General features: G+C 42.2%; 1 protein-coding gene across 12 annotated transcripts in view; it reads left to right on the top strand.

Annotated features, from left to right (window-relative positions):
- ZBTB38 (zinc finger and BTB domain containing 38) overlaps positions 1–15629 on the top strand; it is a 29926-nt gene extending 14297 nt beyond the window's left edge. For 10 of the 12 annotated variants that reach the window (XM_081190016.1, XM_081190018.1, XM_081190015.1 and 7 more), the window contains 2 exons: positions 5207–5291; positions 11682–15629. In XM_081190016.1, the coding sequence (XP_081046142.1) occupies positions 11691–15269 (3579 nt within the window). In that variant the 5' untranslated portion in view covers positions 5207–5291; positions 11682–11690 and the 3' untranslated portion in view covers positions 15270–15629. Of the gene's footprint in view, positions 1–5206; positions 5292–7726; positions 8160–11681 lie in introns of those variants that run through there. The other 2 variants (XM_081190011.1, XM_081190010.1) reach the window with 2 other exon arrangements.
- The last annotated feature ends 4501 nt before the right edge of the window (positions 15630–20130 follow it).

Genomic DNA, 20130 nt, shown 5'->3' with positions numbered 1-20130 from the left:
TATGGGCTTGCTTCGCAAGACGACAATGTCTTGCGAGTTCCTGCTGGTTTTTTTCCTTCCCCCCCCTTTTTCTAAGCCGCTAAGCCGCTTATCAGCTGATCCGATCAGCAGATAAGCCACTAAAAGCCGCTAATAGCGCTAATCCGCTAATCCGTCAATGGGCTTGCTTCGCAAGATGAAAAAACCGCTAGACGAAGAGAATCACAGAACGGATTCTTTTCATCTTGCGAGGCACCACTGTATTAGTTTTCGTGTGCATGCACACTTCTTCAGATACACAAAAGCTTATACCCAGAACAACCTTAGTCGGTCTCTAAGGTGCTACTGGACTAATTTATTTATTTCGATTGTGTCAGACCAACACGGCTACCTAACTTGTTTGTTACTGTGGCATGATTTATTTGTGTTTTTATATTGTAAACTGCCCTGTGATCTTTGGACAAAGAGCGGTATAGAATTTTAATAAAAAAATAAGAAGAAATAAATGAATTTTGTATAGGCAGTGGCCCTAAGCGGCTACTCAAGCTTTTATCCAGGATTAATGTGTGCCGTCACCCATTTCCTGACAACCACATAGCAATAAAGGGGAAACGAACAAAGCTGCAGAGGTGCGCTGGTGCATGCGCACTCCTATAGCATGGGCTCATAATAATTAATGCATGGTTAGGGGAGGGGAAATTGCTCAGAGCTGCGCTTCGGAAGAGAGTACCTGGGAGAGAATTTTCCATTCTCAAAGGATTGGTACTGCAGTTATTGAAGAAAACAGATCTGCAGAAGCTCGCTCAAGGCCCCGGTCATGGAAAGAGTTGAATTGCCAAATCTCTTGTCGTTTACATCCCTGAACACATTGCTACCACTTACGAAGCTTTGTCAGGATGCTTTGCTATATACCTTAGGGATATCAGTGGACATCAGGGTGCTGCTACCTCACACCTGTTTATATCTTGATACGATACAGCAGGGGTGGGGAGCCTGCAGCCCACAGACTCAATTAAGCCTGGCATGGATCCCAGTTTGGCCTGCAGGTTGTTTTCCCAAACCACTTTCAGCTATGCTGGATTGTTCCATGCCAACTTCTCCCCATAAGCAACAGTGACCGACCTTCCTGGAAGCTGGCATAGCAGCTTTGCCCACACTGTGAGCTTGTTTCCGTCACAATAAAACATGGTCTAGTGCATGGGTAGGCAAACTAAGGCCTGGAGGCCGGATCCGGCCCAATAGCCTTCTAAATCCGGCCCATGTACAGTCCAGGAATCAGAGTGTTTTTACACAAGTAGAATGTGTCCTTTTACAGTGGTACCTCGGGTTAAGTCCTTAATTCGTTCCGGAGGTCCGTTCTTAACCTGAAACTGTTCTTAACCTGAAGCACCATTTTAGCTAATGGGGCTTCCTGCTGCCGCGCTGCTGGAGCACGATTTCTGTTCTCATGCTGAAGCAAAGTTCTTAACCCGAGGTACCATTTCTGGGTTAGCGGAGTCTGTAACCTGAAGCATATGTAACCCGAGGTACCACTGTATTTAAAATGCATCTCTGGGTTATTTGTGGGGTGGGGCCTGCCTGGTGTTTTTACATGAGCAAAATGTGTGCTTTTATTTAAAATGCATCCCTGGGTTATTTGTGGGGCATAGGAATTCGTTCTCTCCCCCCCCCCCCCAAAAATATATATACCGTATTTTTTGCACCATAACACTCAATTTTTTCCTCCTAAAAAGTAAGGGGAAATGTCTGTGCGTGTTATGGAGGGAATGCCTATGGGTGGCATGCCTACGGATTTTCCTCCTCTAAAAACTACGTGCGTGTTATGGTCGGGTGCGTGTTATAGAGCGAAAAATACGGTATATATATTCCGGCCCTCCCACAAGGTCTGTGGGACAGTGAAAAAGTTTGCTGACCCCTGGTCTAGTGTGACATCTTATATGTTGGGTTGTGGCTCTTACTTGGTGCTTTTGTGTGAAGCTTACCAGCTGAGGCAACAGCTAAACACAAGAAAATGTACAGCAAAAGAGAGTGGGCACCTTCAGTTCTGGTTCACAACCTCATAACAGTAGTTACTGTCAGCTGGAAAAATCACACTGCAAAGATGGATATAATATTGAAACTTCTTCAGCAGAAACAGCAAATGGTGTTTTCAACCGTGGAACCACAGACTTAAACCATGTGGATTAATTTGTTTGCCCTGCACATGGCTACATGCAGCTGTTTTAACCTCCATAATGCGAATGCAGGAGGGTGGGTGGGATAAACAGACACAGAAAATCTTGTTTATATTTGAGCCTGCTTAACCTTTACTTGCTGCAAACCACTCTGTGCTCTTCAGATGAAGGGCAGTGTGTAAATTTAATAAATTTAAGAAATAAATAAGTAAAAAAATCCATTGCTCAGTGTTAAACATAAAAACCATTGATTAGGGGAACTATCTCACTTTAATGTAATTTTCCAAGCAGCTTTCTTACTATAATCAGCAGACTCAGAAGGAAAAGAACATTGAAAATTTCATAGCTGTAACAAACCAAGAGCCCATCAATACCAGTTTTTTGCCTCCAGCCATGGCCGGCAAGATGCTTTGGGAAGCTCACACAGTCAACCCTACCATTAGGCAAAGGGAGGCGGCTGCCTCAGGTGGTAGATACTGGGCTGGGTGATATGGCAGCAGCCACCCTAATTCCCATGAGCTGGTGATGATTTTGCTTGCTTGTTCTGGCTTCTTCTGTCTGGCTGCGTCACCTTCTTCCAGTAGCTTAAAAAAAGCCCAGACTGAGCAAGCAGACTGTGAGGCTACCAGTACAAGCTCCACACACCCAGCAGCCATGGCACGTGTGAATGTGTTGCTCTGCTCACATTGTACATGTTGGCACCACTGCTGCTGCACTGCAGCTTTTGCCAACTGCCTAATGGAGCAGTTAGCAAGCAGCAATGAAGTATTGGAAGGCAGATCCGTGTGTGCAGCCTGTCCCGTGCCCCCTAAACTGCCCCCAGATGCTGTCCTGTCACCAGTTTTGAAGTAACTGGCAGTCTGGTCAACATCTATATGTGCAATGGAGGGAGGCACCTACGGGTCCAGCAAGAATGTCTTGTGCTGGCCCACTGTGCTCATGGCCTGTTGAATGACCCCAGCAATCAGAAAAATCAGCATGCATCTCAAAAGAATACCCATGCAATCAGCCACTCCTTCATTGCCTTGAATAAGTTTGATTTTGATGCATTTGATGCACATTTGTGGTGTGAAGCTTCGGTTGCTCTTGGTTATTCTCACATGAAGCTGCACAGCACAGGTCTACTTCTGCCTGATCCTTTAAGTGGATGCTGAACATAGGACCTTCTGCATGTGCTCTGCCACTAACAGAGCCGGCCCTCCTATTAGCTAGAGTCAGGTGACTGCCTCAGGCAACAGCTGATGGAGTGTTGCGGAGGGTGGCAGCTCTCAAGCAATCCCATCTGTTGGATGACAGAGCTATGTGTGCCACATGGTCTGTCCGGCACCCCCTACGCTAGCTTGAGGTCCTCTGGTGTGGTGGAGGATTCAGCCCAAAGGTCACATTCCCTTTGGGGGAATCTCCTAGAGGTCACATGCCAGTGGTGGGTGGGGCCAGAGGCAAGGAGGGTGCAAAGGAGGACGGGTGAGGGGTGTGTCCTGGGTGGAGTGTGTGTGGTTCAGGGGGATGTATGGCTTGGTGAAAGTCCCCAAAACCATTTGACCCACATTTCTCACCCTTGCTTTATGAAGTATGCCATACCGTATACAGTGGTACAGTGGTGCCTCGCAAGACGAAAAGAATCCGTTCTGTGAGTCTCTTCGTCTAGCGGTTTTTTCGTCTTGCGAAGCAAGCCCATTGACAGATTAGCGCTATTAGCGACTTTTAGCGACTTTTAGCGGCTTAGCGGCTTAGAAAAAGGGGGGAAAGGAAAAAAAACCCCGCAGGAACTCGCAAGACATTTTCGTCTTGCGAAGCAAGCCCATAGGAGATTCGTTTTGCGAAGCACCTCCAAAACGGAAAACTCTTTCGTCTAGCGAGTTTTCCGTCTTGCGAGGCATTCGTCTTGCGGGGCACCACTGTACCTCGGGTTACATACGCTGCAGGTTACACACTCCACTAACCCAGAAATAGTGCTTCAGGTTAAGAACTTTGCTTCAGGATAAGAACAGAAATTGTGCTCCGACGGCGCGGCAGCAGCAGGAGGTCCCATTAGCTAAAGTGGTGCTTCAGGTTAAGAACAGTTCCAGGTTAAGAACGGACCTCCGGAACGAATTAAGTACTTAACCTGGGGTACCACTGTACTACAGTTAACGCATAACTGTAAGACTGCCGAAGGTATACTGAATCAGTCAACATGTAGATTTTTTTTTTTAGCTCCTTAATTCCCTTAATTGTTCTGAGTTTTTCTAAGAGATGTATGTTTTGAACTACAAACCAACTTCATGATATGCAAGCCTCCATCAACTCAAACAGTCTTTGGCCCACTAAACATGACTTTTTCTCTATAATTAACAGAGAGAAACGCAATTTAGGATTCTTTTTTCAAAGTTCTTATTTTGTGCATGTGCATGCTTGCAGTGTCTCTTGACAACTGTAGCGCAGGCAGCAGCAGAACAAGTCCCAGGGACCTAGCCCTGATTGCCTGCTCAGTTGAGAGGGGAAAGAGCTTTGATGTAGTGCAAAGCTTGCAATTGCAGCTCTGGTCCTTTGCAAGAAGAGCTGCTGCAAGAAGACAGAACTAGAAGGGGAAATGACTCAGCAGAGAAGTAGACCTGTATTCTTTTGAAACCACAATTTAGGGGCTGCCACCGAAAAAGCACTCTCCTGGGCCACCATTCCCTGCACATCTGAGGGTATCGGAAACGAGGTTAGGCTGAGACGTAGTGACTGATCCACAGTCACCTAGTTTAGCTTAATGCCTGAGAAAATATTTGAGCCTGGGTCTCCCTGGCCGAATCCTAGTAAGTGATTAAAGTAATCAAGTTCTGAGCATGTGCCAACAGCGACTGCAGGCCTTGGCAGCTTGAGCTGATGAATGCTGACCATTCAGGCACAAAGGCAGGACAGCAGCTCAAAATAGGTATCATTTGTGGAGTGTTTCAGGAAATAGTGGCACGTGTGCCCTTGATTTTGTGCCTGTCATTTGCAAACTCGGTATGCATCACTGACATTTTAATTGTAGCACCTTTTCAATTATATCGCATTTCGTGCTGTACGTATTTCTTTTACAGATATTATCTCTGTCTTTGGGAGCGCTTCGTTTTCTTTGCAGCATCATTTGCAGGCATGCAAATTACATTTTGTGTGTGTGTATAGGTATGTATAGATGTTTATTATTTATTTATTTATTTATTTATTTATTTATTTATTTATTTAATTATATACCGCCTTTTCTCCCAAGGAGCTCAAGGTGTTGCACATGGTTCTCCTCCCCATTTTATCCTCAAAACAACCCTGTGAGGTAGGTTCGGCTGAGAGGCAGTGACTGGCCCAAGGTCACCCAGTCGGCTTCATAGCTGAGCGGAGATTTGAACCCTGGTCGCCCAGGTCATAGTTCATCTGTGTGTGTGTGTGTGTGTGTGTGTGCAGTGGCGTAGCGTGGGTTGTCAGCACCCGGGGCAAGGCAAGTAATTTGCACCCCCTAACCCATGGATTTACGCCCCCTAACCCGTGGATTTGCGCCCCCTAACCCTAACCCCCAGATGTTGCGCCCGGTGCGGCCGGCCCCCCCTACACCCCCCACGCAGTGTGTAAATTCTCTGTGTGCATTATAATAATAATTAAGCCTGTAAATGCTTAGCCAATATCCCTTTTTTAAGTGCAAGAAAACTAACATAGGACATGATCCAGTCAAAAGCTCTTTTGAATCACATGGATTTCAGCAGAAGAGATTAAGCGTGTGCTTGAAAACAAGGGACTTCAAAGTGTTTAACTGGATCATGCCCCAAATAGCAGCAAATACCTTTCTAAGCAAACGCATGCAGGCAGCAAATAAATACATTTCAAATTATAAGACAAAAGCCTACTTTTCCAAGACCTTGCTTGGGTTATTCTAAGCTTGGCTGTGTTCTTTTGTATGTACATTAAATACCCAGTGGGGTTAATTGTGGTTTGGGTTCTTGTCAGGGCTGTAATATTAGAGAAATATAAACAGATCAAAAGCTAGCCTCTTTTAAGGATCTAGACTAGTGCTCAATCCTTGTGCCCTATTGCAGAAGAAGTGAGATGTGATATACCATTGCCTCCCACAATTTCTAAAGCTGTTTCACATTTAAAGAGATAACAACGATGTCTCAGCCAATTGCAGAACAACAGATATTATATGGTTACTGAAACACAGCCCCATGATTGTTGTCATGACGTGTGCAATATGCTAATCCCTACACTTTGATTTGCTACTATACTGTCAGCCCACATGCCCACAACAAACATGGCGACCATGACTTCTTTCAGTCTAGGACTATTTTTTCCCAATTAAAACAAAAACAAAAAGATTATTTTAGCCATATTAAACGCAGAATGGGATATTGATAATGATTTGAGGATAATTTTGGGAAATAGCTGTATTGAAACAGACACACAGCCTTGGGTCTAAATTATTGCTTGACAGCCATTATCCATAAGCAGGAAACACCATGTTAAAGAAATGTGAAGACAATTTCTAGTTGCACAACAAATTCAGTAAATAAAAGATGCTGATGCTAAGGGTAAAATAAAAAGTATTGTTTATTAATCATAAGCCGCTAATAGCTAACAGCTTATTTATGAATAGCTCATTCACATTATTGAAATTACGTCAGGAATTTTTCTTTCCACTAGTTTGCTGCAATTCTTCTTTGTACCTAGCTCCATCTTGTGGTTATGTATGCAAGAGACAGAGAATATGTTATGAGACACAGACAAACAGAAGATATGCTGAATAATTGGCGAGTGGGTTGTGTGGGATTTCATATAGAGTTTTATGGAATTGAGGGGAATTCAAAACATACATCCTTCTAGGGGTTAGGTTGCAATGGAAGTCTGCTCAACACATTTTGGTCAGAAGTACGTTACAACCTTCTCCAGATCTGAAAGAGGGGAAAGCTATTTTTCTGAAATGTTGAACATACAGCTGATTGACTGGTTCTTGTGTCAACAACAGCTACAACAAAAATGATTACTGCTTTCACTTCAGTTATTACTACAGCGTCTATGGCTCATCAGAGTGGTTTTAAAAGTAGCATAAGCAATGGAGGGCTCCATATTTTTTAGTTGGGTTTCTCTCTGGGAAAACCCTTATTTAGTTGGCATGCAGAGGACTGGTAAATAGCACCCCAGGAGATGACCCCATAATTTCAGCTGTGAAATAAATAGCATTACAGTGGTACCTCAGGTTAAGTACTTAATTCGTTCCGGAGGTCCGTTCTTAACCTGAAACTGTTCTTAACCTGAAGCACCACTTTAGCTAATGGGGCCTCCCGCTGCTGCCGCGCCGCCGGAGCCCAATTTCTGTTCTTATCCTGAAGCAAAGTTCTTAACCTGAAGCACTATTTCTGGGTTAGTGGAGTGTGTAACCTGAAGCGTACGTAACCCGAGGTACCACTGTACTTCGTCCCTGTCCATCCCTGCTCCACTACATCATTGCTCCAAACTCCTCCTCCTAACTCAGTTGGGTTCCCAACATGTTTATATGGCACCTATTATTTTCCTCTACTTATTAGAAATCAGCCTTCCTCTGCATTCTCAAGTACCAGTACCTTACTACTTAGGAACAGTTATGCCGTATTTCCTTTGAAAAGCATGGTCGCTGTGCTGCATTGTCCACAGCAGTGAGTGGGCAGGAGATCAGCCCAGTAATGTTTTGTCAATATGAACATCCGGAGGAAAAGTTGACAACATGTATTTCTGGACTTGAAAAATAACCCCTATCAATAGCTTCAGTTGTGAAATCTACTTTAGACGTCAGAAGCTTGTGCTTCTAATTCCGTATCACATGAGCAAAGCTGACGTAATCTCAGACCTTGTCTACAGGAAGAACAGTTGCTAATACAGTGTTATCTGTAGGGTTGTGGCTGCTTGCGTGAAGCAGGAGTCTTGTCAGTACTTTTTATGTTCTAGATCTTTTCTTGTACATCCAGCTCCATAATTATGTAAGTTTCCATATATGGGACCAACCAGAGCTATGTTAACTAATGCAAATTTCAGGTCAGTAACTTTCTGTTTACTGTTAGCTAACATTTCCTTTTCTGTGTTAATATTTGAGATCTATGGATATGAAAGAGGAGGAACAACTTTAGCGTCGGCATATATCGGGATACATCCACTGAGTTTTTATTTATTATTTTTAATGGCCAACATAATGGCACAGATACAGTTTTCTACAAAAAGTAGTCCAGTTGGTTTTATATGTGTGGTTTTATATTCAAATTTCAGAATATGGTCCTAAATTAATTATCCAATAAAGATGACATAAATTATTGATTTGAGTTATGTACCTTGTAAACTGTACTTGCAAAATGCTATGAAATTTGTCCATTTGCAGTTCTGATAAGACTGTATTTCACAATTCCTCTTAAGCTATATGTGTGGGGGGGGGTGCCACTGATTTTATTGCTGACCTTTGCCAAATGCATTTCAAAATTGTTTTATATTTTAAAGCTAGCATCTTAATATAGTTTTATAAACAACATATAACAATACTTTATAGGTAGTGCCAAAAATTTAACCCTTATATTTAAACTACAACGGTCTTTTTTATCTAAGTATATACACAGCTTCTTTGCTTTCGAAATTGCCATTTAATACTTGTTTTCCAGGACTGGGCATAAAAGTTCTTAATGTACATCTTCCATTACCACTCCCTGACTGCTTTTGCCTACACAAAATAGAATTTAAGTCTTTCACAGTGCAGGCCTATGCATGTACAGTGGTGCCTCGCAAGACAAAAAGAATTCGTTCCGCAAGTCTTTTCGTCTTGCGATGTTTTTCGTCTTGCGAAGCACGGTCCATCGCAACTGCACCTCTTTAAGCGGCTTTAAGAAAAAAGCGCAAGACGTTTTCGTCTTGCGAAGCAAGCCCATAGGGAAATTCGTCTAGCGAAGCAACGCAAAACCGAAAAACCCTTTCGTCTAGCGAGTTTTTCGTCTTGCAAGGCATTCGTCTTGCGGGGCACCACTGTATACTCAAAAGTAAGCCCAATTGCGTTCAACAGTTTTACTTTCAGGTAAGTGGGTAAAGAATTGTAGCCTCAGTGTGCCATCCTTTGCAGCAAAAGCAAATAACCTGTCTTTCAATTCCAAACATTCAGTCTGAATGCTCCTCTACTGCAAGTTCTAATACACAAGTGCTTCCCTCTCTGTCTCTGGGTTAATTGAAACTGTCTCATTTAGTGCAGTTTTTGTTTTCACAGGCTCTAACAATCCTATGGATTTTGATTGCTCAGCTGTTTCAGTTTCCTCACCAGGACTTCTAGGCCTTTAATTGGAACAGGGCAATTAGAGATCAGGCCTGTTTAAAGCTTATTACACTGTCTTGTGATAATTTGGCTTCTCAGTCTCTGACAGAGATGGTTAAGATAAGCTTTGTATCCATAAAAACTTGGAACCATGGTGGTTTATTTTTAAAGAATTTGGTGCACAAGATTCAACCCAGCTGGATGGACAGGGTACAAATAATAAATTATTATTATTAACCATAATGAAAATGAAGGACCATCAAATCAGTGTGGAAGAAAACTCACTTTATCTGTCTTTACTCCCTTTGTTGCATATGAAATATGTCTTTCTAGAAGAGGTTACGGGAGTGAAGGGGTTCATTCAGAGGGAATGTTTGCAGTGGGGGAACAAGATATTTGCTCTTTGCTGCAAAGGATGGTAAACTGTAATTCTGTACCCACTTACCTGGGAAGAAACCTGAATAGTTTAGGGTACACTCATACACATTTACCTGGGAGTGTGTCTCATTTAATTCATTCAGACTTATTTCAGAGTAAATGTGCCTAGGTTTGCGCTAAAAAAAATTATTGTTAAAATAATCCAACATTAATACACATACAAACATACAAACAAACAAACAAACATACATTTCATACAACATACCTACATACATACAACTTACCTACAACATACCTACACTCAATCCCACAGATAATTCCCATCTTTAGTGACATAGTTGATGTGAAAGGGAGAGTAAGAAGGAAAACCTCCCTCCTCTCTGGTAGATATATTACCCCCACCTCCTGACCACAGCTGGACCCCTGTTATTACTGGAAGGAAAGACACTTTTCCATGTGCTTGCCTCCCCTCCCCAATGCACTTTGCTTCTTCTGTTCCTCCTTCCATCCCACCCCCTGCCCGGTGTTGTCATTGTACAGTGATCATGGAATCATAGAATTGTACAGTTGGAAGCAACCATGAGGGTAATTTAGTCCAATCCCCTGCAATGCAGGAATCTTTTGTCCAACATGGGGTTCAAACCCATGATCCTGAGATTATCAAAATATTTAAACTGAACAGGTTGGCAATGATGTGCAGAGAACAACCTTTCTAAGTCGGAAGAGAAAACTGCACAGTACTACTACAACACAAGGGGGGGAAGCTTTTGAAGCAGACATTCTGCTTGCCCCGCAGTCAGTATCTGTACTGGATCTGAAATTTTTATATATGTAAATTGTTTTAACCATTTTCATATCTGTAATTGTTTTTATATATGCAAATGTTTATATATGTTTTATTGCATTGCTGAAATTGCTTTGAGATGCTTCACATAAAGTGATTCATAAATGAAATTACTACAGGTGTCCCTCCACTTACGCGGGGGCTACGTTCCAAGCCCCTGTGCACATAAGTGAAATCACGTGATGTGGGGAGCTAGGTACAAAGAAGAATTGCACCAAAATTATCCACAACTAGAACTGAAGCTCTGGGACTAGCCGGAGACTGGAGGATGCATTGAAAGGCAGCGGTGGCTGTTAGGCGGGGAGGCTTAGCAGCACAAACAAAGCCCCGCTACACCTGTGGTCTCTTAGGGGCTTCCTTCGCCCTCACTTACATCCTCTTCTGGTTCTGCGGAGGTTCTCCTCATGAGCCACAGGGACTCTCCAGCTCTCCCCATTTCCGGGTTTGAATTACTTATTTACTGGCGCCGTTTGTATACATGGTTGTGTGTGAGTTGATTGCACATAAATGGGGGGCACACCTATAATAATGATATAAAAAAATTAAGAAAATACTGTGCACAGTATCCATTAGGGGGAGCTTAAAATCCATTTATTCCCCTTTTAAATTTATTTGCCTTCACCTTCATTTTTAGATTGCTCCATCAGGTTGTCAAAGACTACTTTAAGCTATTAAGGACTCTGCCTGCCCCTTTGAAGAGATATTGGAGGGGTAGTAAATTAAGAATGGAAGAAGCATTTCCTTTCCAATCCTCCCCATAGAAATGTCTTTAAAGAATAATAATTTAAAAAAAAATCCTGCAAAACTGAGGAGTCATATGAGTATGCAGAATTTCTTGTTCTGTCTACATTTTCACTGACCTGCTTGTTAGCATATAGAATCACCAAGTTCTTTATTAGAGAAAATGATTTTATTATCCTTATAGATTGAATAGTGCAATAGTCTTTTGAAAGAGCAATGTTGTCAGATAAAGCATTGAGATGTCACTGAACAGCACATGATACTGCTTTTTGATCCAGTTAACTTTTTTGTCTCTTTTTATTTTATACAGCTGACCATCATGTCCCACTTAAAGGATCTCAAAGACAACTTCCACAGTGACACAGTCCTTTCCATCCTAAATGAACAACGCAATCGGGGTGTTTTATGTGATGTTACTATAATTGTGGAAGACACCAAATTTAAAGCCCACAGCAACGTCTTGGCTGCTTCAAGCCTTTATTTCAAAAATATATTTTTGAGTCGTGCTGCATGTATTTCTGGACATGTACTAGAGCTAAACGACCTCAAGGCTGAAGTGTTCACAGAAATACTCAATTATATCTACAGTTCCACTGTAGTTGTTAAAAAGCAGGAGACTGTCCTAGACCTTGCAGCTGCAGGGAAAAAACTGGGAATATCCTTTCTAGAAGATCTTATGGAAAAAGGGCCTTCAAGTTCTCCTTGCCCATACTCATTTTGCAATAGTGAAAAGGGTGACGTAAAAGAAGAAAAAAGACAAGACGATTCAGCTATCACAAACGGACCAAGAATCACAAATGCATACTCAATTTTTGAGACAGAAAATAGTAATAATTTGTTTTCTCCTCTTGATCTGAGAGCAAGTTTTAAAAAAATTCCAGAAGCAAATAAAGCACCCAGCACTGGTCAGGATAGGAATGGGGCTTGCAAAGATGTGGAGCCAGCCAGCACATTAGCGGAACATTCCTATGCTGTTACTACAGGTTTTGATTCTTTTCAACGAAATTCCTTTTATAACAATGAAAATAGCGCCGCTTGTAAAATGGCTGAAGAAGAACCTGAAGCTGTCCAGTCAATGCCTCTGACTGAATCCGTAATTCAAACATACAGTATGCCAAAGGCTACTTATAACTCCCATGACAGTGAAGTACCTGCAGCAAAGGGATCAAACCACAAAGCAACCAGTGCGGAAGGTCACCACAAAGCAGTAAATGATCACACAATTTCTTTCGATAAATCCCACCCAAATACCGTCCTCCCTTCGAAGGAAGATGAAAATAAATCGGATCACATTTCTGGATCAGTAGTCACAGTCATTCCACATGTCTATAACTGTTGCACCAAACCACTTAATGATGGGACTCAGTTCTCCACTCATCTTCAACTTCACCCACAACCCCAAGAACCTTTCGTCTGCAGGTACTGCAGCAAACAATTTGAAAGTGCTACCGGACTAGAGACACATGAGCAAGTATGCAGGGAATTGGGCAGCTTGTGTGCTCCAAGTGAAAATGAGCAGAGTTGTTTAGATAATTTTGCAACTTCTAATGGAAAAACTGGCACCTCATATGTGAACCTAGAGCCTGCAATGACAGAAAACAATCTTCCTGATTATTCTGTCACAAACTCCGCAATGCCAGAAACGGACCACTTTGTTAACGTCGTTGATGGACAAATACTTTATACTTGCAATGTCTGCAAACGGACCTATGTCACCTTGTCTAGCCTCCGAAGACATTCAAATGTCCATTCGTGGAGAAGGACTTACCCTTGCCATTACTGCAACAAAGTATTTGCATTGGCAGAATACCGTACCAGACACGAAATCTGGCACACAGGAGAAAGGCGATACCAGTGTATCTTCTGCCTTGAGACCTTTATGACGTATTACATACTCAAAAACCACCAGAAATCTTTCCATGCAATTGACCATCGGCTTGGAGTTAATAAGAAAACGGCCAATGGCGGCTTGAAGCCAAGTGTATATCCTTACAAACTTTATAGGCTTTTGCCTATGAAATGCAAAAGAGCGCCGTATAAAAGTTATGGAAACTCAACATATGAAAGTATGCAAGCAAATGTGCAAGTTAATGAAATACCTTCTAGTACCTGCATCGTTCAGAATACTGTCACTTCTGAATTGAATTTTTCAAACACAAGTGTCTCCTTGGAAACCTCTTCATGTAGTGATGCAAGGGCAGCACCTGTGAACCCTCCAAATAGTTCTTCCTGGGAATGTGGTACATCAGAATCAGACCTTAAAAATAATACTTATACTACGGAAAGGCCATTGCCTTTCACAGAACTTAACTCTGGTCCTCAGGAATATGATAACTCTCTTCAAACGTTTAGTAGTAGCAATGTCAATGAAAATCCAACCTCTGTTATTAACTACAATAATTCAGCATCCCCTGTAATAGTGCACCAGGGTAGAGTTTCATCTGTAATAATGCACAGTAACTCTGTCCATGCAATAGGAAGCAGCATTATAGCAACCCCAGATATTACGGCCAGCCAAGGGGCAAGCAATGACCACATACATGGGTCAGATGATCTCAAAAGCAATGGTAGATCAAGAAGCAATAAGGAAAAGAAAAAAGTACCACTGTATGACAAAGAAGAGACATCGGAGGAATTAAAATATATGACAAATACAGAAATCTCTGACAGACCCACTGGTATCTTTGAACCTTCAAGTAAGACTGAAACCTACATTGCAAAACCTGCATTGCCAGGAACATCTGCCGATAGCAATGTGGCTCCTCTGTGTCAAATAACAGTTAAAATTGGGAATGAAGCCATTGTGAAAAGACAAATTTTGGGGTCAAAATTGTTTTACAAAAAAGGAAGGAGACCTAAATATGAATCCAGAGAAGATCATGCAACTCAGGCTGCAGAACGAGAAAAGCGAGAGAGAAGTACGCCTCGAGTTTGTCGACCAGACTACATTGAACTCAATGAAATGTGTGATGATGTAAGCGACCATGACTCCAATGATAAACCGTGGCGCCCATATTACAATTACAAACCAAAAAAGAAATCTAAACAACTAAGGAAAATGAGAAAGGCAAAATGGAGAGAGAAGTACAAAAGCAGAAATTCCTACAGAGAAAGTGAAAAGCCATGCGTCACAAGTTATGCACTTAGGAACATTCCTGAAGAAAAGGTCCCTAATCAGGAAGATGATGGCGGAATGCCGAGTCTTCCCTGTGAACTCTGTAAAAGAGAGAGCTCTTCTACTGAAGGAGCCAATGAACATTTACACTGGGCGAGAACTGCTTCTGGGTCCTATATTTGTGAGGTATGCCAAAAGGGGTTCCAGAGCCCATCTGCTCTAAGGATGCATATGCGATGTCATACAGGAGAGAAGCCCTACCCTTGCAAAACCTGTGGGAAGAGGTTTTCAGTAGCAGGAAACTTGCAGAAGCATGAACACACCCACTCAAAGGTCAAGGAGTTTGTCTGTCAGTACTGCAACAAGGCATTCACTCTAAATGAAACACTCAAAATACATGAGCGAATCCACACAGGTGAAAAGCGCTACCACTGTCAGTTTTGCTTCCAGAGCTTCTTGTACCTTTCTACCAAAAAGAATCATGAGCAAAAGCATAAACGTGAGCATAGCGGGAAGGGATATGCCTGTTTTCAGTGCCCAAAAGTTTGCAAGACAGCTGCAGCCCTTGGAATGCACCAGAAGAAACATTTGTTCAAAAGCTCCAAGCAAGAGGATAGAAAAGATTATCCATTTCATGAAAGCACTAAGCCATTTGCAAGTCAACACTTCATTGACTCAGATGGGCAGGAAACAGCTAAACCTTTACTAAGTCAAAATGCAATTGATGCAGATGGGCCTGAGGCAACTAGCATTCAGAATTATGCATCAGATGTTGGACTTTGAGTAAGAAAAACACACAACAGGCAAAGAAAACAGAAAGAAGAGAGACCAGAAGTACGAGTACTTAATTAATAGACAATAATAATAGTCTAGACTTATTGAAGTTCTAAAACTTGAGGTATTGCATTTAAATATATTTAATATATTACATGAAAAAATGTGCCAGAAAAAGCTAAAATGAGAATTTTAAAGAAGTAGACATTTATGTCTCATAGAAGAAAAAATATGCCTAATTTAAACATGTTAGTATATTTTAAATGATTTCCCATTGAGGTGGATTATGACTAGTTTATTAAGAGTCTGAACCATTCATTCATTCTCATATATGTGAGGATGGATTCTAATAAATCACTATGTTATTAAGAGTGTACTGCAAGTGTGTCACAGGCTTGTTATATATTAGTGCTATCAGGTGGATAGCTTGATCACACAGCTAGAGAAGGCAAACAGTCCATAGGGCTGAACCCTCTTCCCTCCCTCCCACGTGTGTATACAACAGCAGTCAGTCTATAACTTTCATGTGAAAATCCATGCACATCTCCTATATACAGCTATTCCTTTCTTCCCCAATGACCTGGCAAAAGCCCTGCAACAAAATGTTTTCCTGCTTAGAGTTCAATCAGCTGTCCTCCTCTAAGATACCATATTCCAGTTCTGCTACCACCCAGTTTTTTGTGTCATAATTGTCATTTAACATTCCATGGCCACTGAGTGCACTCAATTCCTCAACTGGCTGTTTTGGTTTCCCCCTCTATTTCTGCTTTGTTTGTACTTCTGCAAACCTTGGAGCTCCCCTATCCATGCTGATACCTCCCTCTTGGCATGGATGGGGCCAAATAGGCTACGAAAGGATCAGTATTTGCCTCAGAACTTTAGAAACAGAGGGAACAAGTCTTGGAAGATTCTTCAGCAGACAATTAACATCCACCCTATTAAGAAAATATTTGGTCTTTTCCATTAGTTATGCACTTTTATTTAATTTGATCAGGCTTGATGGCACTGCATATTAGGTAATATGAAGGGGAGGGTAAGCTGTCTTAAGAATAGTAGAAATATCTTGTTTGGGGGAGATGGGTTGTGTTTTCCTCACATCACTGGTAAGGCCTCTAGGGCTACAAATTAATAATAGGGTTGATAGGGAAATAAATAAAAAGGAGCCACGGTCTCAAGAGAAATATTCAGGAAGACAAGAATTTTATGAAATATATTATGTCAGGAAAAAGAATGACAGACCTTTAAGAGAACAATCCTATGGTGGTGAAGAGATTCTGTGGTAGAGCCACATCTGAAGCCCACCATGCTGGGGCTAGCAATGTTTATTCTCTCTTTTTATTATTCCATTTTTAATTGCTATTCCTCCCCATTGATGCTAATGGAGGGAAATTGTTATGTCAGCACCAGGGCTGGTGTAGTTTTGGGTTCTTTTCAAGGACATGCCAGGGAAATGAGGGGGCTTAGGACCTCCACAGCCTCTGCAAACATATCCTTATCATCATCAAATTCATTACCCATCCTTCACCAGCAGGTTACAACTATTTAAAATTAAAAAGTTAAAACAGATTCCAATCACAGGAATAGGATGGCCCTTGAAAACACATGTCTCAGGTGTCACAAGCTAAGGTAGGCATGGCCAAACTGGGCCCTCCAGCTGTTTTGGGACTACAACTCCCACCATCCCTAGCTAACAGGACCAGTGGTCAGGGATGATGGGAATTGTAGTCCCAAAACAGCTGGAGGGCCAAGTTTGGCCATGCCTGGGCTAGGGTAAAGAGGTACCCTTGACACACCCCTGAAACATTCTGTTTTCCCCTACACTCCCCCCCCCCACTGCTGACAGGTCATCCACACCCATAGCATTTTGCCTAGGCATATGGGTGGCCTTTAGGAGCAAAAGTACCACCTGCTAACAGGCAACTTTGAAAGCAGAGTGGCACTTGCTCAGCTTCTAACAACCCCTCCACTGGCTTCTGGCCAGCTTTATTGTCCTGTAGGGATACAAAAAGGGAAATAAATACATTTCAGATTCTAAGACAGTAGAAGCCCACAGGGCTGTATGCAACTACAGGGTCCTTTACCTTTAAGCATTAACACTAGTGCTAAGGGGTTCCCCACAGCTATATGTGCCCATGCTGCCCCAAAATCTCTGGAGGGTTGGAGGGAAACCTAGAACAGATTTGGGGGGGGGTGGAGGATATAGGAAAACTCCTTGTGCAATGGCACAAGCTGCTTAGTGATACAACCTTATAGTCTACATTTCATAGAACAGGAATGTTCTAAAGAATATCCATTATACCACACTTGACACTGACCTTGTATATTAGTATTTAGATTCTCAGCTCCACCAAGCATAGAGAGCTACTAATACACTTACCTGCTTGTTTTAGGGGACAATACACAGGAAGTAACTATTTCACACAACTGAAACCAGTATTGAAGGAAGTTAATTGTGCCCTTGGTTGCTTTGGTTTGAGATGGTTGCAATTAGGAAATACAATTTTCATGAGGTATTTCAAATAAGTAAATTATGACATTTTCTCAAATGACATGTATGCGAATGATTCTAAACCAAAGCCAATAATGTATAATATTTATACATAGTGATAATTTTATAATTTTCTATAATTGTGCAATTAATATGGGAAATAATAGCTTCTGTTATGTTTGAGGGCTTTGTATATTTTGATAAAACACAATAACTTTGTAATTCTGTATGTTCTCTACAATTTATAGAAAAGCAGTTTTAAGATGGCAGCATTGTGTTTATAATTATTGGAATTATGTAAAAATAATGAGTAAAGTATTACTGACAAACTAGAATTAAAACAAGGTAGGAATGATGTTACATATTGTTAAGGACAGTGGTTTGCTACATAATGGTCTCTGTATTTTTGTTTAAAAAACTATTAAAATCTGGTGTTCAGAACTATGAAAAGAATCCAGTTTATTTTTTGCAAGATTGATGCTGATGATAATAGGTTTCTTTCATTAAAATAACCCGTATTTATTGTGTGTGTGTCTTCTCTCCCCCCGCAATAATTATTTTAACCTTCTTTGCATAACTTAGCCAGTTATCCTCAAACTGGTCAACCTGAAGGAACTGGAACCAAGCTAGTGATTTAATATGGAGAAAGTGATTTGAAAGTGCCTTATCCCTTATTAATTTGTATATGCTAATTTAATATGAAAACTTTGCACACCTATTGGTGTGATAAAACAATCTTTTAATTCCAAATATTTGGGAAAAAAATTAATGCTAACCAAATGGTGACTACTGAATATGACTCATTTAATCATTTGGATGGCTGTGTAAGGACAGTGCTACTGTATCTGAGGCAGAGCGTCAGAGTGAGTGTAGGATGTCTGGTGAAAACTTGATAAATATGGGTGGGTGGAACATAAGGTGGTTTTAATGGGAAATGTTTAGAGTGGGTTTAGGGTTGGAGTGCAGATAGCCAGGTAGACAGCCAAATCCAGCCTCCAGGAACATTCTGTCTGGTCTCCTCCAGCATAGCTTCTGATCCCAAGGAATTCCAAATACATATTAGTCATTTCCCCCAAAGTGCAGATCTTGGCAAAGGGGTCTTTAAATTTCTCTCCAGTAGTGTGAACAGCAAAGGGGTGCTGGAAACTGTAGCTCTGTGATAAATAAACTCTTGTTTCCAGGATTCTTTGGGGGAAACAATGACTGCTTAAAGCAGGCATAGGCAAACTCAGCCCTCCAGATGTTTTGGGACTACAATTCCCATCATCCCTGACCACTGGTCCTGTTAGCTAGGGATGATGGAAGTTGTAATCCCAAAACAGCTGGAGGGCCAAGTTTGCCTATGTCTGGCTTAAAGAGATATAAAAGTGCTTTTAATATATGGTGTGGAGCTCACCTTTGGCAGAGCCCTCTGATCATTACATAAGCCAGTCACACACAGAACAAGAGAAAGATCAATGTCAGCAGCTGAGGTACATCAAGAAGTGTTCTGAGAAAGCTTTTGTGACTGTTCATACTGAGGGAAAGGAAGTTAAAAACACACCCATTTCCTGTGCCTCTACCCCTGTGCTAGCGCCAGTATATCTAAGCCGAAAAGTGTCCCTGTTAAAAATTAGGGGTTTAAATTAACCCCTACTAATAGGGTTTAAGAGAGTCACACCTACATCCATCCAACCCTGCTACAATAATGGGTATTGTCAGGGGTTTAGGAGCAGAGGCACGGGCAAGGGAGGAAACAGAGAGCGAAGGGGAGGAAGCAGAAGAAAAGATGAGTGATGACGACGACCCGAGATCTCCCAGTCTTTCCAGTGAATCAGAGGATTCACAGAAAGGAGCACCAGTGGCCAGGGCAAGGGGGGAGTCAAGGGGGGCACCCCAGGAAGATAGAGCCAGAAGGGACTCAGGGGGGAGCAGCTGGAAATCGGGACCAGCGTCACCGCCAGGAAGCAGGGAAGAGGAAGGGAGCCAGGGGGGAAGCGCTGGCAGCTCGCCACAGGAGGGAGGGCATGAGTCAGGAGTGGCCACACCTCCATCGGGGAGCGAAGAAACGGTTAAGAGGAAGGGGGAAGGTTGGGCGCGCGCGCCAAGTTCAAATGCAGAGGAAGGCGGCGCAGTAAGCAGCCCCGAAAGGGAACCAGGTCCTAAAGCCCGGCGCAAGGAGGCAGGAGGGTCCGGGTCAGCGTCAGAAGAATCCCGGAAGGAAGAAGCCCCGGGGGGTAGAGGGACCCAGAGGAGGACAGTCAGGCGGAAAAGGTGGAGCAAGGCTAGGATATTAAGTTGGTGCACAAGGGGCGGAGATTCAGACGGAGCTTCGCCGATCTAGCTACTAGACGTAGAGTTTGCGCGCAGCAGCGTGAGAATGGAAACTGTAATTCAATAAAG

The sequence above is a fragment of the Podarcis bocagei genome, assembly GCF_964188305.1.
Source record: "Podarcis bocagei genome assembly, chromosome: 4".
Taxonomy (NCBI): domain Eukaryota; kingdom Metazoa; phylum Chordata; class Lepidosauria; order Squamata; family Lacertidae; genus Podarcis; species Podarcis bocagei.
This window is presented reverse-complemented; position numbering and strand designations above follow the sequence as displayed.